We start from the raw sequence: 20,712 nt of genomic DNA on the forward strand, positions 1-20,712 counted from the left end.
AGGCTGGCCTGGGTCTGCAGCCGCCACCACCCTGTACTCCAGGAGCTGGGCACAGGTGTCAGTAAAGATGTGCCAAATGCAACTGACCTGAGCAGGCTCACAGGTCACAGCAGAAAAGGTTGAAATTACTTGGTAGAAAGACAGGGCACAACAGGCTCTCTTCCAGCACACAGTATTGTGGGGACAGGGGAAGACTGACCTCTCAATACTATCCATGCTACAGATGTTTCTACGTACATTTCTCTACCCTCACCCTGAAAAAGAAATCTAATGGTACCTTAAATGAAAATATCATTTTCAAAACGTCATCATTAAGTAAAAGTTGAATGGATGAGTCGAAAATCTGAAAAGTAAAAGTTCAGTTATCATGCAAGTTGTTCACATATGAAAACTTTTATTCCAAAAATGGCCAGTTTCTTTCAAACGACTACCATTTATTCCATTTCATATTCTTCAATAAACTTGGGAAGGTGGTATACATTCCTTAAGCCTTTCTTGAATAAAGAAAATCTCAAGCAATGCATTGCCTTTATTCTGTGCTGCAAACTCAGAATGTTCTGCTTTCTGTCTTTGGAGACACTGACTGTTTTCTCATGGCAAAACTTATCAGCCTCAAGAATGTGTACATTTGGCAGGTGCATAAGCCTTACTTTTTTATTCTAATTCTTACAATGTGGTTTAAGAGTTCCAATAACACTGATCAGATATTAAAAAAAACCTTAGAGCTATTCCTGTACTTAATGAATGCACGAACGGAAGAGTGTTATATTCTGTGGTTCACAATAGTAGCAATTTTCATTTATATGCCCATACTTGGCCTAACTCTGCAAAGGAAAACAAAGCCCCTACTATGAGCGTCCCTTACACCAGGTGCTCATCATTATTGTTAATAATATTAATGTGGAGCTAGACTCGACATACACTACGACTTATTCATCCTTGTGAATGAATGAGAGCTTCCCAGTATCCGGCACACGATGAAATAACGCTAGTCCTTATAAAAACCCTGCCAGGATATCGGTACTGCCTCCTTTCACAGATGAAGAAACTGCTTCAGAGAGGAGAGAAGCCTTCTGAGGCTGCACAGCTGCCCGCCCCAGAACCACCTGTGGGACAGCAGTTCATGCCGGGTGCTGGGAGCCACCTGAGGGGAGGGTCTCGACCCAGGTGATCACTCCCCCGCCTCCTGAAGCACCTTCTCTCTCTGCCTTCCAGAACATTCACTTGCCTGGCTCTTCTCCTCCCCTTCTGGCCACTCCTTCTCAGTGGGTCTCAAGGCTGGTTTTACTCTCAGCACTGGGGTGCCCAGGGCTCTGCTCTCCTCTGCCCACACTCCCCTTCCAGGTAAAGGACTTTGAAGGACTCCCAAATTCCTATCTCTAGCCTGGACCTGGCCTGAACTCCAGACCCACATCCTTAACATGCTTCCCGGTGTTCAGTACAAAAACCTGAGGATCATCCCTCCCTCTTCTCTCTTTCACCACACGCCCAGTCTTATCAGCAAATCGTGGTGGCTCTGCCTTCAGAAATATCCAGAATCTGACCGCTGTTCCTGGCTCCCACTGCCACCTCTCTGGTCTCCCCTAGATTCCCGCACTGGCCTCCGAACTGCTCTCCCTGCTTCCACGCTGTCCTGTTCTCAACTCAGCAGCCAGAAGGGACCAGTTAGAGCATCCCCAGTCACATCCACTGCTCGGAGCCCGCCACCCACTCACCCGATTACTTCCATCTCGCTCAGAGTCCAGGTCTCACAGCGGCCCTACGTGATCTGGAGCCCCGGGACCTCCAAGCCCATCTTCTGCTGCCCTCCCTCGGCTCTCTCCCTTCCAGCACACTGGTCTCTGTTTTTCCTCCAACACACCAGGACTCCTCCTCCTCCTCCAGGCCGTTGCACGTGCTGTTGCCTCTGCCTGAAAGGCTCTTTCCCACAGATCCCCACAGGGCTCCCTTCCTCAACTCAAGTCTTGACTTAAAGGTCACCTTCTCAGTGAGGCCTTTATTGGCCTCCCTATCATAAATTGCAATCCCATCCCCAATATTCATACCCCCCTCCCCTGCTTTCTTCCCCCTCCAACATACTGTATAACTTATTTATTATGTTTATGGCTTACTGTCCATCTACCCCACTAAGAGGTAAGTTCCATGAAAGCAGGGATTTTTGTCTGATTTATTCACCGATGTATTCCCTAGTGCCTAGAACACAGTAAACACTCAATAAACATTTGATGAATGAATGGATGAAACTCAGAGAACTTAATTCTTCCCCAAAGTTGTAGAGCTCAGCTCTGACTCCAGAACCAGTGCTCTGAGTAATCAGTTTGTGACCAAACAGAGATGCTGTATCATTGCATCCTCAGATATCCACAGACCTGACAAAAATTCAAACGAAATTACATAGCGAGAGACCAATTCCCCCAGCTCATACGGCACTTTCATTAACCTCATATTCACTTGCAAGACAAGAGGGATTTAAAAATCAACAACTTAGAAAAAGTAACATACACCTGGGAGCTACTTCAATCACAAGAAGCTGCAGGATGAATGTACCTCAATCCCTGAGGAAAAGGGAACAAATTAGATCGAAACAATTTTCAATTTTAAATTTTTTACTTTTTCAATTTTCAATTTTCAATTTTAAACTTTTTAACAACTTAGAAATAAAGAAACCAAAAAAACCCCCACTATTAACATTTTAGCATTTTTTTCCTTCCTTATACGCAAGGTTTGGTAGTTTGCATAGCACGCTGCATATACAATTACATAGCCTTCCTCTCATAGCATGTGTATTTTCTATATTACTGCACACATTATTATAGCCCCCAATTTTAAGGCTATGTAGTATCTTGTCAGCAGGAAATGACATCTAAGCTGGTAAAAATTAAACAAAAATATAAACATCAACTAAACATAGAAGCCTGCAACTGCTGTTCAGCACTCCAACTCAGCTGCTGGCCCCACCCCTGAACCTGGCCCAGGCGCCTTTCCTAGGGGCCAGGAGGATTAGTTCCTTTGGAAATTCTCAGGCCATATTGCTTCTGGAAGTCAGAACCTAAGACCACGGGCTATTTAAATGGCCACTGCCACCACCATCCAAAGAGTAAGGGCTAAGTTCCCAATGGGGTCAATAACCACAAGTGTAGAGAAACAAGCAACAAAGATAGTCACTCATTCAACAAATATGGACAAGCACTGCTGTGCGCCAGGCACCGAGGACACAATGCTGCACAGAGGCCATGGAACCTCTGTCAAATAGAGAAGAGAGACATTCGTCAAATAGCCACAAAAAGAGATTTAAAATCCCAAGAGTGACAAGCGCTACTGAGGAGAGAAACATGGCCCTACAAAGGCTTGTAGAAAATGAGTACTGTAAGAGTCCGGGAGTCGAGGAAGGTTTCCCTGGGAAAACATGAGGTGAGTTCTGGGGCTGAGAAGGCATTACCGGGGTGCAGGGATATGAGGTGGGAGCTGAGGCTGGAAAGAAAGGTGGGGGTCGCAGCACACAGGACCTTGCAGACTGATCACATTTAAGAGTTTAGTCTCAGGGCCAGCCCAGTGGCGCAGCGCTTAAGTGCACATGTTCTGCTTCTCGGCAGCCCGGGGTTCGCCGGTTCGGATCCTGGATGCGGACACGGCACCGCTTGGCAAAAGCCATGCTGTGGTAGGCGTTCCACGTATAAAATAGAGGAAGATGGGCATGGATGTTAGCTCAGGGCCAGTCTTCCTCAGCAAAAGGAGGAAGGTTGGCAGTAGTTAGCTCAGGGCTAATCTTCCTCAAAAAAAAAAAAAAAGACTTTAGTCTCTATCCCAAAAACAAGGGAAGGCCAAGGAAGGATTTTAAGAGTTTGTGGGGTACATAGGGAAGGGGACATGATCAGATTTGCATTTCAAGGCCATCAGTGTAGCCTCAATGTGAGGCAAAAGCAGAAAGGGCATCAAAGCAGATCTGGGAGGAGTTTGCCCCAGGAGACCAGGCCAGGACAGGGTCCCACCTCTAGGCCCATTCATCAACACTGTCTCTGAGACCTGCAACCACCTCTCACCTGCCCCACCCCACCACTTCTCTCTCCTCCACTCTTCTTCTCTCATTCTGTTCTACTTCCATCATTGGCTCCGCCAGGCTCCAGGCCAACCACAGACAGGCCAAATGGTAATGCCACCTTGTACCTGTGCAGGGGGCAGGGCTTCCCTAAATCCCAGCTGTGACCATCACAACACAACGACAGAATCTAACCATCCTGAGAGATGAGCGGAACACCCAAGATGGGCTGGAGAACCGCAGTGGTTAGGAAAGTGGGTTTTTTAAATTTAATGGAAAACAAGAACAAGAGTTAGAAATCCTGAAACAATGCTGGGACTCATGACCAGAGATACACATGGGTCTGGGGTATAGCCTGGACGTCAGATTTTTTTTAATGCTCCCCAGGTGATATTCATGAGCAACCAAGGTTGAAACCCAGTGACTTTTTTTTTTTTTACTTTTTATTGTGATATAATTATATACCCACAGGAATTTACAAAAATAGTGCATAGGGGCCGGCTCCGTGGCCGAGTGGTTAAGTTCGCATGCTCCACTGCAGCGGCCCAGGGTTCGGATCCTGGGCGTGGACATGGCACCGCTCGTCAGGCCACGTTGAGGTGGCGTCCCACATCCCACAACTAGAAGGACCTGCAACTAGGATATGCAACTATGTACCGGGGGGGGGGGGGGGGTTGGGAAATAAAGCAGAAAAAAAGAAAAGAAAAGAAAAAACAAAGATTGGCAACAGTTGTTAGCTCAGGTGCCAATCCTTAAAAAAAAAAAATAGTGCATAGAGTCCCATAAACCCTTCACCCAGCTTCCTCCAGTGACGATATCTTATATGACTATAGTACAACATCAAAACAAAGAAATTGACTTGGGTGCAATACTGGTAACTACACTACAGATCTTACTCAGTTCTCGTCAGTTTTTGCCATGCACTGACTTGTGTGTGTGTGTAAATCTGTGTAATCTGATCCAACATTTAGGTTTGCATAACCACCATCACAATCAAGATTCAGAACTGTTTCATTTCCACAAAAGAACTCCCTCGTGCTACCCTTTTACAGTTCCATCAGCCCTATCCTCGCCCTGTCATTGTCCCTTGGCAACCAGTAATCTGTTCTCCAACTCTATAGTTTTGTAGTTTCGAGAGTGTAATATAAATGGAATCATATAGTAGATCACATTTGAGATTGGCTTTATTCACAAAGCACAATGCCCTTGAGAGCCACCCAAGTTGTTACCTGTGTTCACTCCTTCTCATTGCTGAGTAGTATTCCACTGTATGGCTGGACCAGAGTGGGTTTAACAAGTCACCCGTTGAGAGACAGTCAGGTTGTTTCCAAATTGGAGCTATTATAAAGCTGCTATGAAGATTGCTGTACAGGTTTTTGTGTGGACATCAATTTTTCTTTTGGTGGTGGTGGGGGGGGGGGGGGTTTTGAGGAAAATTGGCCCCGCACTAACATCTGCTGCCAAGCTTCCTCTTGCTTTTTTTTTGGTTGAGGAAGATGGCCCTGAGCTAACATCTGTGCCAACCTTCCTCTATTTTTTTATATGTGGGATGCTGCCACAACATGGCTTGATGAGCAGTGTATAGGTCCACGCCTGGTATCCAAATCCATGAAGCCTGGGCCACTGAAGTGGAGTGTATGAACTTAACCACTACACCACTGGGCCAGCCCCTGTGTGGACATAAATTTTTATTTCTCTGGGATAAATGTCCAAGACTGCTGGGTTATATGGCAAGCACACAGTTAGTTTTATAAGAAACTGCCAAACTATTTTCCAGAGTGGCTGAACCATTTTACATTCCCACCAGCAATGTACGAGAGAACCAGTTTCTCTACATCATCACCAGCATTTGGTGTTATCACTGTTTTTTTATTTCAGCCATTCTAATGCCCATTCTGATAGCTATGTAGTACTATCTCATTGTGGTTTTAATTTGCATTTCTCTAATGGCTAATGATGTTGAACATCTTTTCATCTGTATATCCTCTTCAGTGAAATGTCTGTTACGTCTTTTACCCATTTTAAGAGTTCTTCATACATTCTAAATATAAGTCCTTTGTCAGACATGTTGTTAGCAAATAGATTCTCTCAATCTGTAACCTGTCTTTTCATCTTCTTCACAGGGTTTTTCACAGAGCAAAAGTTCTTAATTTGGAAGGAGTCTAATTGATCAATTTTTCTTTAATGTTCTCTTGGTGTGATGTCTAAGAACTCTTCACCCAGGCCTAGATCCTGAAGATTTTCTCCTGTGTTAAATTCTAAAAATTTTTTAGTTTTATGTTTTACATTTAAATCCATGATCCATTTTGAGGTAATTTTTTATAACGTGTAAGATTCATTTTTGTGGATGTTCAATAGCTCCAGCACGATTTGAAAAGGCTATACCTCCTCTACTGAATTGATTGGGCCCATTTGTTAAAAATCAGTTGGGCATATTTGTGTGGGTCTATTTCTGCGTTCTCCATTCTGTTCCACTGACCTATGTGTCTAACCCTCCCCCAATATCACACTGTCTTGATTACTGTAGCTATTTAGTACCTCATTAAATAGAGTAGATTTCTTCTACTTTGCTCCTTTTTTTTTTAAAGATTGACATCTGAACTAACATATGTTCCCAATCTTCTTTTTTTTCTTCTTCTTTTTCCCAAAGCCCCCCAGTACATAGTTGTATATTCTAGTTGTAGGTCCTTCTGGCTGTGCTATGTGGGACGCTGCCTCAGCATGGCCTGATGAGCGGTGCCGTGTCCACACCCAGGATCCAAACCGGCAAAACCCTAGGCCACCGAAGCAGAGCACATGAACTTAATCACTTGGCCATGGGGCCGGCCCCTTTGCTCTTCTTTTTGAGAATTATTTTAACTATTCTAGTTCCTTTGATTTTCCATATAAATTTTTAAATAACCTATTCTACAAAAAAACTTTGCCAAGACTTTGATAGGAATTACATTGAACCTATAGATTAATTTGGGGAGAACTAACATCTTGACCTTGTTGACTCTTCCAACTCATGAACAAGGTATGCCTCTCCATTTAATTAGATCTTCTTTGAATACTTTAATCAACATTTTGTAGTTTCAGCACACACATCCTGTACATGTTTTGTTAGATTTATACCTAAGTATTTCTTTTTTTTAGGAGTGATTGTAAATGTTATTGTACTTTTAATTATTCCCCGCTAGACTATAGAAATATTAATTTTGTGTGTTAATCTTGTATCCTGTGACCTTGCTGAATTCACTTATCAGTCCCAGGAGTTATTTTCTAGATTCTTGGCATGTTCTACATAGAGAATCATGTCATCAAACAGGGACAGTTTTATTCTTCCTTTCCAATTCATATGCCTTTTATTCCTTTTCTCAACATTGTGCTAACTAGGACTTCCAGTATGATACTGAATAAGACTGGGGACAGCAGCCATCCTTACCTTGTTCCCATTCTCAGGGAAAAGTATTCAGTCTTTCCCCATTTAGTATGACAGTAACTGTAGGGTTTTTGTAGATGCTCTTTATCAAGCTGGGGAAATTCCCCTCCATTCCTACTTTGCTGAGAGTTTTTATCATGAACAAGTATTGAATTTTGTCAAATGTTTTTTCTGCATCAATTGATATGATTAGGTGATTATTTTTTCTCCCATAGCCTTTGATATGGTGGATTACATTAATTGATTTTCAAATATTGAAGCAGCCTTCCATACCTAGAATAAACCCTACTTGGTCATGGTACATAATTATGTGTTGCTGGATTTGTTTTGCTAATACTTTGTTGAGGATTTTTGTGTCTATGCTCTTGAAAGATATTGGTCTGTAGTTTTTGGTTTTTGTTTTTATTCTTATACTGTCTGTCTGGTTTGGGTATCAGGGTAATACTGGCCTCATAAAATGAATTAGGAGACACTCCCTCCGCTTCTATTTTCTGGAAGAGATTATGTAGAATTGGTACTAATTCTTCTTTAAATGTTTGGTGGAAATCTCCAGTGAAACCCTCTAGGCTTGGAGATTTCTTTTTTGGAAGCTTTTAAATTATGAATTCAATTTATTTAATAGTTATAGGACTATTAGGATTATCTATCTATTTCATCTTGGGTGAGTTTTGGTGTTTGTGGTTTTCAAGGAATTGGTCCATTTCATCTAAATTGTCCAATGTGTGTGTGTAGAACTGTTTGTAGTATTCTCTTATTTTCTTTTTAATAGCTGTGGGATCTGTAGTGATAGCCTCTGTTTTATTCCTAATATTGCAATTTGTGTCTTCTTTTTTATCTTTGTCAGTCTTCTTAAAGGTTTATCCATTTTACTGATCTTTTTAAAGAGCTTTTTCACTGATTTTCTGTTTTTCTGTTTTCAACTTCAATGATTCCTGCTCTTATCCTCACTATTTCCTTTCTTATGCTTGCTTTGTTTTTTTTTCTTCTCTTTCTAGTTTCTTGAGGTAGAAGCTTGGATTATTGATTTAAGACTTTTCCTCCATTTCAATGTAAACATTTAGTGCTATAAATTTTCCTCTCAGTACAGCTTTAGCTATGTCCCACAGATTTTAATATATTGTCTTTTCATTTCCATCCAGTTTGATGTATTTTTTTAAATTTCCTTTGAGACTTCCTCTTTGACCTATGGATTATTCAGAAGTGTGTTATTTGATTTCCAACTGCTTGGAGATTTTCCTGTTATCTTTAGATCATTTACACTTAAAGCAATTATTGATATATTAGGGCTTAAGTCTGCCATTATTTTTTGTTCTCTTTATTCCCTGTTTATCATTTCTTTTTTCCTATCATTCTTTCCTTTTTCTTGCCTTCCTGTGAGTTACTTGTACATTTCTTAGAATTCCATTTTGATTTATCTATAGTCCTTTTGAGTATATCTCATTGTATAGTTTATTTTTAGTGGTTTTTAGTTTTTTAGTGGTTTTTAGGGGTTTTTTTGTTATTACAATGTAAATACATAACATGCAATGTACATACAATATACTTACGTAACATCATAGATTACTGGTATCAATGTTTTCCCATTTCAAGTGAAGTGTAGACACCTTACCTCCATTGAGGTCCCATTATACTCTCCCTACTTTTCAAATATAATTTTCTCATATGTTATTTCTACATATATTGAACACCACATCAGATATTATAACTTATGCTTCAACCATCAAACATAACTTTAAAAGCTAATGAGGCTAAAGACAGCCTATTATACATACCCCTATTTTTACCCATCCATTGGTTTTTTTCTTTTCTGAAGTTCCAAGCCTCCTTCTGGTATCATTTCCTTCCCTGTTTAGAGAACTTTCTTTAGCCATTATTTAAAAGTATTAACAAATTCTCTTAGTTTTTCTTCATCTGAGAATGTTTTTTATTTTCTCTTCATTCCTGAAGGATATTTTCACCAGATGTAGAATTCAGAGTTGACTGTTCTTTTCTTTTAGCACTTGAAAATGCTGTGCACTTCCTTCTGGATTCCATGATTTCATGTGAGAAATCCATTGTCATTCAAATCTTTCTTCCCCTATAGGTAATGTGTGGTTTCTCTCTCCCTGTTTTTTCTTTGTCTTTAGTTTTTAGAAGTTTGATTATGATGTGTTTTGGCAAAAATTTCTTTGGGTTTATCCTGTTTGAGTTTTGCTCAGCTTCTTGATTCTAAAGGTTTATCCTTTTTGCCAGTCTGGGGAGTTTTCAGCCATTAGTTCTTTGAACACTTTTTATTCCCATACTCTTCTCTTCTCCTTCTGGGACTCCAATGATACAAATGGTAGACCTTATGTTATTGTACCATAGGTCTCTGAGGCTCTGTTCATTTTCTTTTCCAGATTATTTTCTATGTGTTGTTCAGATTGGATAAATTTTAATGATCTGTCTTCAAGTTTACTGATTCTTTCCCTGTCATCTCTAATCTATTAAGCTCATCCAGTGAACTTTTTAATATGATTTTATTTTTTAGTTCTAGCATTTCCGTTTTTTAATCTTTTATTTATTTGCTGAGATGTTTAATTTTTCATTTGTTTCAAGAGTGTTTGTAATTGCTCATTAAAGCATTTTTATGACAGCTGCTTTAAAATCTTTGTCAGATAATGACAACATCTGAGTCTTCTCAGTGTTGGTATCTGTTGATTGCCTTTTCATTTAAGTTGTGATTTTCCTAGTTCTTGGTATGACAAGTGAATTTTTTTTATTGTATCCTGGGCATTTGGGCTGTTATAAGACTCTGGGTCCTATTTAAATTTAGCAGGCAGTCACCCCATTTACATTAAGCATGCAGGTCCTGGGCTACTTTTGTGGGCTGTGATTCCAATGATAGTTTAGTTTACAGAGCCCCTGCAGTGCTATTCTTGGCTTCTTCATTTGTGTTACCTAGAGGTCACACTGAAAACCTAGGTGGTATTCCACACTGTAGTTTCTATTCTCAAACTTTTCAGCATGTTAATTCTAGTCAGACTCATTTATGGGTCTGTCAGGAGTTCGCCCAGGACTTCCCACACAGGTTTAATGAATCCCTGTCTCCAGCTCTCTCCTCCCCAAGATCTTCCCCACTCTCTAGTGGGGAGGGTGAGGGAGGCCACTTACCACTGCTGAGCTGAGGGCAGGGAGGGAGAAGTCCAGACTCCCCATTTGGTCTCCACTGACAACATGCCAGCAGATGAGGGGAGAACTGCCATGGTTCACCTGAGGCCACCAAGCAGGGTCCAAAATTCCAGCTTCCCCACTCAGTTTCCACCGACAACCTGCCAGTAGGTAGGGAGAGTACTACCCCAGGCCATTTTCTATCTGTATTTTAAGCCACACACTTAACGGCTTAAAACAACATCCATTTATTATCGCATAGTTCTGTAGGTCAGAAGTCCAGGTAGGTTCACTGGATTTTCTGCTCAGGGTCCCACAAGGCTGATATCAAGATGTCAATCAGGCTGGACTCTTATCTAGAGGCTTGGAAGAATAACCCAGCTCCAAACTCACTCAGGTTGTCAGCAGAATCCAATTCCTTGCAGCAGTAGATCTGAGGTCTCAGTCTCCTTGCTGGCTGCCAGCCAAGGTCTGCTCTCTGTTCCAATAGTTACCCATATCCCTTCTCACGTGACCCTCTGGCTTCAAAGCAGCAAGTCCTCCTCAAGCTTTGAATCTGACTTCCTTATCTGCCACTAGGCAGAGAAAGTTCTTTGCTTTTAAGGGCTCATGTGGTAAGATTCGGCCCACCTGGATACCTCCATTTTTTTAAAAAAGATTTTATTTTTCCTTTTTCTTCCCAAAGCCCCCCGGCACATAGTTGTATATTTTAGTTGTGGGTCCTTCTAGCTGTGGCATGTGGGACGCCACCTCAACGTAGCCTGACAAGCAGTGCCATGTCCGCACCCAGGATCCAAACCGGTGAAACCCTGCGCTGCTGCAGTGGAGCGCACAAACTTAACCACTCGGCCACGGGGCCGGCCCCGGATACCTCCCTTTTTTAAAGTCAACTGTGCCATATAACATTTCACAATTATTGGAATGACAGCTCATCACATTCACAGGTTCTGGAGATTCAGGAGTAGAACCTTGGGGACCATTCCTAGAAATTCTGCCCACCTCACTACCACTGGGTAGAGGGCAGGATGGAGTTCATTATTTAGTCCAGAGGTTAGGCAATTAGAATGTATTAATTCTAATGGGCTCGAATTGAGCATTGTTTACATATTGCTATGTTGTTTGTGTATCTGTAGTAAACTCTTTTTTTGCAATTTCCAGCATGATTATGTTTCCTTATACATTCATATATATATATATTCATAAAGCTACTTTAGAAATAACATTATAATATTTTCACATGTAGAAGTACAGGTCACAGGCTACCAATCCATGAGTTTGAGAAAAGAGATTAGATTCAAAATGATGACACTTCCTATCAGCACCATCATACAAAAGGAGTGCCCGAGCTTTAGCAAGGAGCAGAATCACCTGAACTTTAAAAAATATTCTAAGGCCTCTATCCCAACTCCCGCCCCCACTCCAAAGGTCTGATGATGCAGCACACCTGGAGCAGGGCCAGGCTGGAGAGCCACTGGTGTGGAGTTGCCTGCGGGAGCCCTGCACTTCCCAAGTTTAAATATTCAGTAACGATCCTAGCAACATCCTAGATGGTTTAGATTTTGATCTGCCAGAAAGCTGGGAGTTGAAACACATGATTTCAAAGTCCCCTTCTAAGCTCAAATTTAATAATCCTGTCATTAAGAAAATAAGACTCCACTATGCATAATCACCAAGACAACTTGGTCAGGAGACTGCTCTCCCTGAGTCACAAGACATCCCCCCACACGCACACTGCAACAGTGACAAAGCCTGAGGAATCTGCCAAATGGTGTGGGCTCTTACTGGTAACACACTTGTCCTTAATTATTCTGGACTGTTCTTAGAGTAACATTTCTCACAAGAGCATCTAACAAGTTCCAGTTGTTAGTTTTATGATTTTATTTTCCAAAAGAAAACTACATGTTTAAAGTTTAAAGAATAATTTGAAGGGTCAGCCCCACGGTCGAGTGGTTAAGTTTGGTGCACTCTGTTTTGGCAGCCCAGGTTCGGTCGCTGGGTGTGGACCTACACCACTCATCAGTGGCCATAGTGTGGCAGCAACCCACATACAAAATAGAGGAAGACTGGCACAGATGTTAGCTCACGGCCATTCTTCCTCAAGCAAAAAGAAGATTGACACAGATGTTAGCCAGGGTGAATCCTCCTCAGCAAAAAAAAAAAGAAGAAGAAGAATTTGAGCTGGAATTGATTGCTTTCAAGGGCCCCATGGATGTGAAACAACTGTATTACTTACCACTGATAGAAAAGACAGTCAAGCTCCTTCTGAAAAGTATACCCTGAACATTGCAAAATAACAAGTGTCCTATTTCTCAAAAAAAAAGAAAAATCGAAAGGAACTTGAAATCAACAATTCAAAGAGACTTATGCACCCCTATGTTCACTGCAGCATTACTCACAATAGCCAAGACATGGAAGCAACCCAAGTGCCCATCAACTGATGACCGGATAAAGAAGATGTGGTATATATATATACAATGGAATACTACTCAGCCATAAAAAAGACAAAATTATCCCACTTGCAACAACATGGACAGACCTTGAGGATATTATATTAAATGAGACAAGTCAGAGAGAAAGACAGACACCGCATGATTTCACTCATATGTGGAAAATAAACAAACACATGGACAAAGAGATCAGACTAGTGGTTACCAGAGGGGAAGGGGGCTGGGGAGTAGGTGTAAGGGGTAAAGAGGCACATATATATGATGACGGACAGATAATAATGTACAACTGAAATTTCACAATGTTATAAGTTATTATGACCTCAAATAAATAAATAAATAAAATAAAAAGTAACAAGTATCCTTACAAATTAGTAAAGGGAAATATTTTCCCTAATTGCCTTACTTTCATAATTTGTAGGAAAAACAGCGCAAGGCCATAAATCCAGGCAAAGGTCGCTCTTTTGAGTTGAAATAGCTGATTTCTGAAGAGAATCCTTCAAAATTCAGAAAATAAGTTAACAATCATGATTCTGAATATAGAATAGCAACCTGGAAAGCTCTCCCTCATGCCACTTGTTGAGGTAAATTTGTGGTTCTTTCTTAAACAAGAATAGCAAAGTAACTATGAGCTTTCTCTCAGAGTGGTGCAAATATGCAAAATCCTGCCTGGATACTCGGGAAGGCATAATGCAGCGGGCAATGATGGTGAGGGGCTTAATTGCATCAGGACAATTCGGACACCCGGATTATGCTGTCTGCTTGAGCTCAGATTCTAGAGCCGCTCAGCCCGGGTTCCACTGCTCTCTCTGCTCCTCACTAGCTCATGTGACCATGGGTAAATCTTTTAACTTTCAGATGCCTCAGTTACCTCTTCTGAAAAATAGGCATGATAAAAAAATAGTACCTTTGCCATAGGGTGGCATAAGGATCGAATGAGATGAAGCATGTGAATGGCTGGCGTCCTTCCTGCCTGGCATACAGTAAGTACTCAACAAATTTTAGTCATTGTACACAGACAGACACAGGTAGGTTATATACACAATGCCAGGCAGCCAGTGAGCCTGGAATAGAAGGGAGCCATTATTATTCCATAAAGTAACACAGCAATCAGGGCCGAAAGATAACTGCAGGTTCATTTAGCGTGTTCTAACAGAGTTGCCTGATGAATCCAGTCGAAACCTTCTTGAGTAGCATTTTAATCAGGAACAACTTTGCAGAACAGTGTCTAACACACGCTCTCCAGAGTACAGAACGACCAAAGGCCAGCCTTCAGGAGTGAAAACTGTCATCCCGTGGAAGAAGTTACATTTGTGACAATACAACATTCCATGTAACATGTCTCATTTGTGCTTCTAGCCTCTGGTGCCCAGCACGTAGCAGATTCCCAGTAATTGCTCCCTCGGCCAGTAGAGCCAGCCCCCACACACCCAAGCACATCCCGACTAGGTGTTGTGAGCCAGAAGACGCTCTGCACATTGTACAACACTCCTGGAAAAAAATTCCTGCTCCCTTTCCTAGAGAGACAAGTAGCTTGAAAACAATACTTCAGATAATTCACAAAACTAATGGCCCTCGGGTTGAGAGTTCGAAAAAAGTGAAATTTGATCGAAGAGATCCACTTCAGGGTCTCTGAATACAGAATAGCAACCTGGAAATCTCCACCTTACGCCAGTTGTTCAAGTAAATTTGTGATTCTTTCTTAAATCAAGAACAGCAAAGTAATTGTGAGCTTTATCTCAAAGAGGTGCAAATATGCAGTCCTGACCTTTCACCCCACTGATTAAAAAACAACCGTATTCACCAACCGCTTTATATAAAAACAAAAAAGCCTCTGGATATGCCAAAGAGAGATCTAAGACACCCAGCAAGCGAAAGCTGAGGCACTGAGAAACTAAGCTGAGAACTGTTAACACTCAGCAGAAGACATGCAAGCTCAAATAACACAACTCCGCCTTCAGCCACCGGGCCTGCAGCGTGTAAAACGTCCTTGTACCTCACACGTACAGCAACAGGCAGAGAACAGCTCACTTCCTCACAGGCAGTGTCAGATCAATCTAAAGATCAACAGGCATATTCTTTTAACCCCTACCGCAGCTTCCTGCTTTCTACACGTCTATTTGTGAGTAACAAGATGTCGAGGGCCTGGGTCCCACTCCACTTCACCAAAGGACCCCCTCCCAAGGCAGGCAGACTTGTGGGTGGCAGCCCAACCTATAGTTTCAAGGCTTTTTCTTTTAAAAATCTCTTTGGCTGGCCATTAAAAAAATGTCTATCTGTGGACACATGTCAGGAGGACCCAGAAAAAGGCTACTTATAAATCCTTTGCTGAACTAAAATAAAGCCCACTGTTGTCTGGGTCTGAGGGTAAGGTTCTGAAAGGAAGACACCAGTAACTAAATCCAACATGGGGAGAATGAGCGCCTATGAAAGAGCCCACACCTGCCTTTCTTAGCTGGCTGTCTTTCTGCTTTATGTGGCAGTTTCAGGTCCCAGGAAAGCAGCCCTGTTCTTTTTAAAATAAACGACTTTGAGGATTTCATCCTAGTATCTCCTATTATTGTACTGTCATATTATGGTCTACTGTGGTCTGTTCAGAAAAAATATCCCAAACTTGGAAACGAGGCAACAAATGATGATCGTGTGACCTTTTAATGTCATGCTGATGCATTTTCTAACAAGCCCCCCAAGGAGGGTCATCTGATTCTCTCTGGAAAGGTAACTTGATTTAACTAACATTTTACTAGGACATTTTACAACCCTATAAAAGTCAGGACAACATGTAGAAAAATGATAAGGTATGCTACTTTCCTTTTTTCTTTTCTGGTAGAGATGATAACCCCAGAGGTTAAGACTTTATTGTCCTCTAAGACATGAACCCCTTCTGAATCTAGCAATCTTCTTTGAACATTCCCCTTTCTGCTGGCATTCTAGTCAGTTTCTCACATCCTCACTGAATCAGTTTTGTTATTCTGCTAGTTCCCTCATTAAATGAGTTCAATAAAACTTTGACACATGCTCTCTATTTGTATGTTTTTCACAATTTGAGAAGGAGTCGTTGATAGTTCTTGGGTCCCACCATCAAATGGTCCCTGGGAGATTGAGTTTGGGCTTCAGGACTCCTCAGCTCTCACACCCATAGGGCAGCTATGCAAAGACAATGAGATGCAGGCTGATGAGCTCAGTCGCTAGTGTGGCACGAACGAGGCTCAGCACAGGTGCAACACCTCCCTCCCAACCATAGAACCCACAGCTTTAAACAGAGAAAAACAGATACGTGGAAAGTGAGCAAGAGCAGCAATTCCACGCCTCCATGTATATCTACAAGAGAAATGAGCGCCTACGTCCATAAGACTTCCACAAGAATGTTCAGAGCCTTTACTCATAAAATACCCGGACTGGAAACAACTCTAATGTCCACCTAGAGGAGAATGGATAAGCAAATGACGGTATATTCACAAAGTGGGATACTACACAGCAAGAACAAAGCACTGATATACGCGACAACATTCTATTGTGCAAAATAAGCCATAAATAAAAGAGCACATATTGTATGATTCCATTTATATGAAATTCAAGTCCAAGCAAAATTAATCTATGATGATAGATTACCTATGGGAAAGGGAATGATTGGGAAAAGGCATGATAGAACTTTCTGGAGGCATAGAAATAGGATTGATCTGGATGATGGTTACAGAGATGCACATTTATGTAAAAAAAATATCAAGCTGTACAATTATGACTTCAGCATTTTACTCTATGTAAATTTCACCTGAAAAATGAATAAATTTTTTAAAGAGGAAGGATAAAGAAAAATGCATTCTAAAAGAAGTGAGTGGGGAGAAAGGTAGGGAGAAGAAAGGGAAAAGGGATTTTAAAAGAGTCTTCTTCCATATGTACAGTAAATAAATTAAATAAGAACTAACTAAATAAAAGGAAAAAAAGGACAAACCCAAAAGGCCATGAGGCCTAGTTGGGCACATTTATGTGCACCAATAAATCTCAGCCCAAGAGCTGGCGAAGCCCAAGCTTCTTCTTAACAACGGAGTAGCCAGAATGGCTGGCATTTTCTTTTGAGAAATTGAGACAATACAGAGTTGAGGGTGGATACTGCATTCTAACACCCTGGGGGACCATGCTCAACTGGGACACTGATTAAGGATCTGACATATGAATCAAGAAAATGCTTAAGGTAAGCTCTCTGACAGTGGTAAGATTGGCAGAAAGGCACACAAATAAACCACGGGATGCCACAAAATTACCCAACTCAATCTGGGGACAATTACTCTTAAGCTAAATAAGGCATATGTAAACCCACTTCTAAAATTGCAAACTTATGCCAATATGATTATTGTTACTTAAAGATATATTTTCAGCTTCTAGAACTCTCTATAGAAGTTTGCATTATTGTTGAACTCCACTGCATCCACCTACTGGATTTTCAATAATAGGCCTAAAACATTCCCAGTGGGTGAAGACTTGAAAATAGACTCAGTCATCTGAAAGAACAGAAGTTTCTTTTCCTGCCAAATGTGACAGCCACAGTAGTGCAGCCCTAGCCATTCCTGCCACATCCTTTCTGGCCTGGGTGGAATGAGCAGCTCCCAAGGGCATGGCTTCCCCTCACTGGAAGTGCTCAAGCAAGGTGAGATGACAAGTAATTAGGCAAGAGCAGAGGCACTCAGGCCAGGAGAGAGGGTCCCTTTCTTGATGGAACATAGACAGCAGCACACTCAGTAGGTGGCCGGCCATGTGCTAAGTGATTTCCAGGCACTGTCTCCTTTAATCCTTAGAGTGGCCCGATGAGGTAGTCGGGCTTAAAAAATGAAACAGATGGCACACTCAAATTAGGTAATCTGAGGCGAGATTAATAAAGAGACCTTTACAAAGTGGGTGAGGTACAGAGAAACGCCGAGGCAGGAGCCTGGGGTTAGAAACAAGGGAGCCCCAGGCCCTCAGGGATGAGGGGAAAGGAATGTGGAGGAAGGGGACTTGATGGGAACAGCCACTGTCTGGCCGAGGGTCACAGCCAGCCTGAGGCAACCACAGGGCAGGGAGCCAGCAGGATAACCCCTGACCTGGCTTGTCTCCCTAGCTCCCTGCCATCTCCTGCCAGCAGTCCTTTTGAGTCAAAGTCCAGGGGAGCCATGGGGGAGGGGGCCCCTGTGGTGGCCCACACTGGCCCAGCCCAAGGCCAAGCAGATGGAGAGGGTGGAGGGGGGCCCTGGCAGGCTGCTGGGACCACACCACCCCCCATTTCACAGTGAGGAGCTGCTCCATTCCCCAGAGCTGGAGCAAGCCTGCCTGGGCTCTTCCTGCACTGTGCTTCCCTGTCCTGGTGCCCACCACCCTCCACAAATGCTTACAGCGGCCTCAAGCCCTGAGCAAAGTCCAACTCAGAAGTTCTCTGAGTCCACGGATTTGTGGTTTGGAATGAGAGAGTACTAAGCCAACAGGACACATTAAAGGCTTTCAAAATAGGGCCTACCATCAAAACTGGAGCCAACACTGTAGTCCCTTCTCCTTCCCAGGGTTGTCCTCTCTCTTTCCCACAGTCTTCTCTTTCCCACAATCCTCCCTTCCTTCCCAGGGTCCTCTTCTCTCTTTTCTACAGTCCTTCTCTCTTTCCCACAGTCCTTCACTCCTTCCCGGGGTCCTCTTCTCTCTTTCCCACGGTCTTCCTCACCCATTCCTTCCTCCTTTGTCTTCACTCCAACCTTTGCCCCTTTTATCTGGAAAAACCCTCCTTCTGACTCAGAATTTGACTCAATTTCAAGGACGGTCCTTGTCCCAAAATAGGGGTTTTTGTTTAGAAGGGCAAAAGAATTCACCACTGTTTACCCACCAGAGTCAATCCACGATGGCCCAGATGTAATGCTTTCCTACTCTTAAAATGAGAGAGAGTTGCTAGGGTCAACTTGTAATCCACGAAAAGAAAGTCTCTACTCCCACAACTATTTACAGAAAGCCAGGTTTATCAGCATGTCACCAACAAAATCCTCCCCAGCTTTCTGCAAACCAAAAGGAAAAGAACTAAAGAAATGTTAGCAGGATTGCTGTGAGGCAAGATCCTGAAGAAAGATGAAACTGGGTTCCTGTGTGTTTTGCCGGGGGGGTGGGGGGTGGGGGGTGGTATCCAGGTCAAGGGCTCAGGGGTTGGAAGCCTGGAGCACATCACCGTTTTTCATCAACAACCACTTTTCATCAAACCCTCCCATGTAGCCCTTGAGGCTCTTTGAGGAGGCCACCTGCTTCTCTGGGCCCAGCATTTCACACACCACCTGCCTCCGCAGCCGCAGTCTTAGGCATGGTCTGGTACCACCGAAACTACAGCAGGGGCCCTGGGGATTTCTGCACACAGCCCTTCCTCCTGAGAACAATCCTGTCTTCTCCAGTGTTGGATGGGAAGTTTACGGCACAGGGACTTCTACACCTACTCGGTATTCCCCCCAGGGAACAGCCTCCAGCGGATCCCTTTTCACCCAATTCCAACTATTATTTACAACTGTGCAGTGTGTAATTTCTTAACATGAATGAGCTGCATTTTTGTAATTAACCCCTAGATGACTTCTTAAAGGGCATAATTTTTAAAACTTTACTGAAAAAAAAATAGATTTTATTCAATGCTTCATGGCCATAAAGGAGGAAAGGAAAATAATAACTGCTCCATTGAAAGAGCAATATGAAAACAAAGGTGGAAAACATAGCATAGTTAGAATTCTGCATTTCGTTCGATTACTACTTGACTTATGAGTTTCACCTCCATTTTGAATGGAATGGAAAAGGGGAAAATTCTTTTAAACTATCAAAGCAAATAAACCAGTACAGAAATAAAACAGTTTAACAAGCTTTATATTTTTCCAGCATTTTCTAAGTGATACACAGTTTGGAAAGAGAACACTCTGGGCCTTAAGAAAGTGATTTCAAAACAAGTATACCCAGACATCAAGGGCTAAGCTATCCATGTTTTTCCTGACAGCACCCAGGAGGTGAAGCCCTCAACTCATCCCTGTAAGAGAGTTCCAGGAAATTCTCCTGAAGTGTCCCCACAGCTTTGGTCAGTAGAACCCACCCAGGAGACAGGAAAAGGGTTTCGCTTTGTACTCACTCTTACAAAGTTGTCAGGGAACAAACCTCTCCGGCCGTTGATCTGGCCCTCCCACCAACCTCCATCCTCCTTCCTGATGTTGGTGATGATTTCACCCACGCTGATCGTCAGCTCATCGTCGTGCTGGGCCTGGTAGTCAAACTCCACTATGGCCTCCACTGGAAGGAACAGAAACAAAAAAAGAGCACCTCAGATCAGATGTTGGAGAAGTCTGGGGCCCAGCAGTCCTAGAAGGTCAGTAAAGTCATGTGAAAGGGATTTCCCCTCTACCAATACTTAAAATAACTGGGCCACACAAAGCAACCCAATTTTGGTTAACCTGAAGCCTGTAGCACAGAAACCACAAAGAGCTAGTCCGTAGTCAGGCACAGGCAGAGTGGCCTACGGGTCTCAGGGCCATCAGGGGCTTCAAAGGGGAAACCGCATCATAACAGACGGCCAAAGATGTTTGTTCCTGCCCACAGAGGGAGCCCAGCATCATTTCCCCAAGTGCAGAGACAGCAGGTGACAGGCGCAAGTTTGCCTCTTGGGTGTGCCCCCTCCCTCACCAAGGCCAACTGTGTGATGCTAACCT

The 20,712-nt window shown here is 42.6% G+C and overlaps 1 protein-coding gene across 6 annotated transcripts in view; it reads right to left on the bottom strand.

Annotated features, from left to right (window-relative positions):
- Positions 1-20,712, bottom strand: part of SH3KBP1 (SH3 domain containing kinase binding protein 1) — a 315,045-nt gene that overhangs the window by 248,460 nt on the left and 45,873 nt on the right. For 3 of the 6 annotated variants that reach the window (XM_070603477.1, XM_070603481.1, XM_070603478.1), the window contains exon 2: positions 20,139-20,296. In XM_070603477.1, coding sequence (XP_070459578.1) covers positions 20,139-20,296 — 158 coding nt within the window. Of the gene's footprint in view, positions 1-20,138; positions 20,297-20,457; positions 20,601-20,712 lie in introns of those variants that run through there. The other 3 variants (XM_070603483.1, XM_070603480.1, XM_070603484.1) reach the window with 2 other exon arrangements.

Source organism: Equus przewalskii, chromosome X (assembly GCF_037783145.1).
Source record: "Equus przewalskii isolate Varuska chromosome X, EquPr2, whole genome shotgun sequence".
Taxonomy (NCBI): domain Eukaryota; kingdom Metazoa; phylum Chordata; class Mammalia; order Perissodactyla; family Equidae; genus Equus; species Equus przewalskii.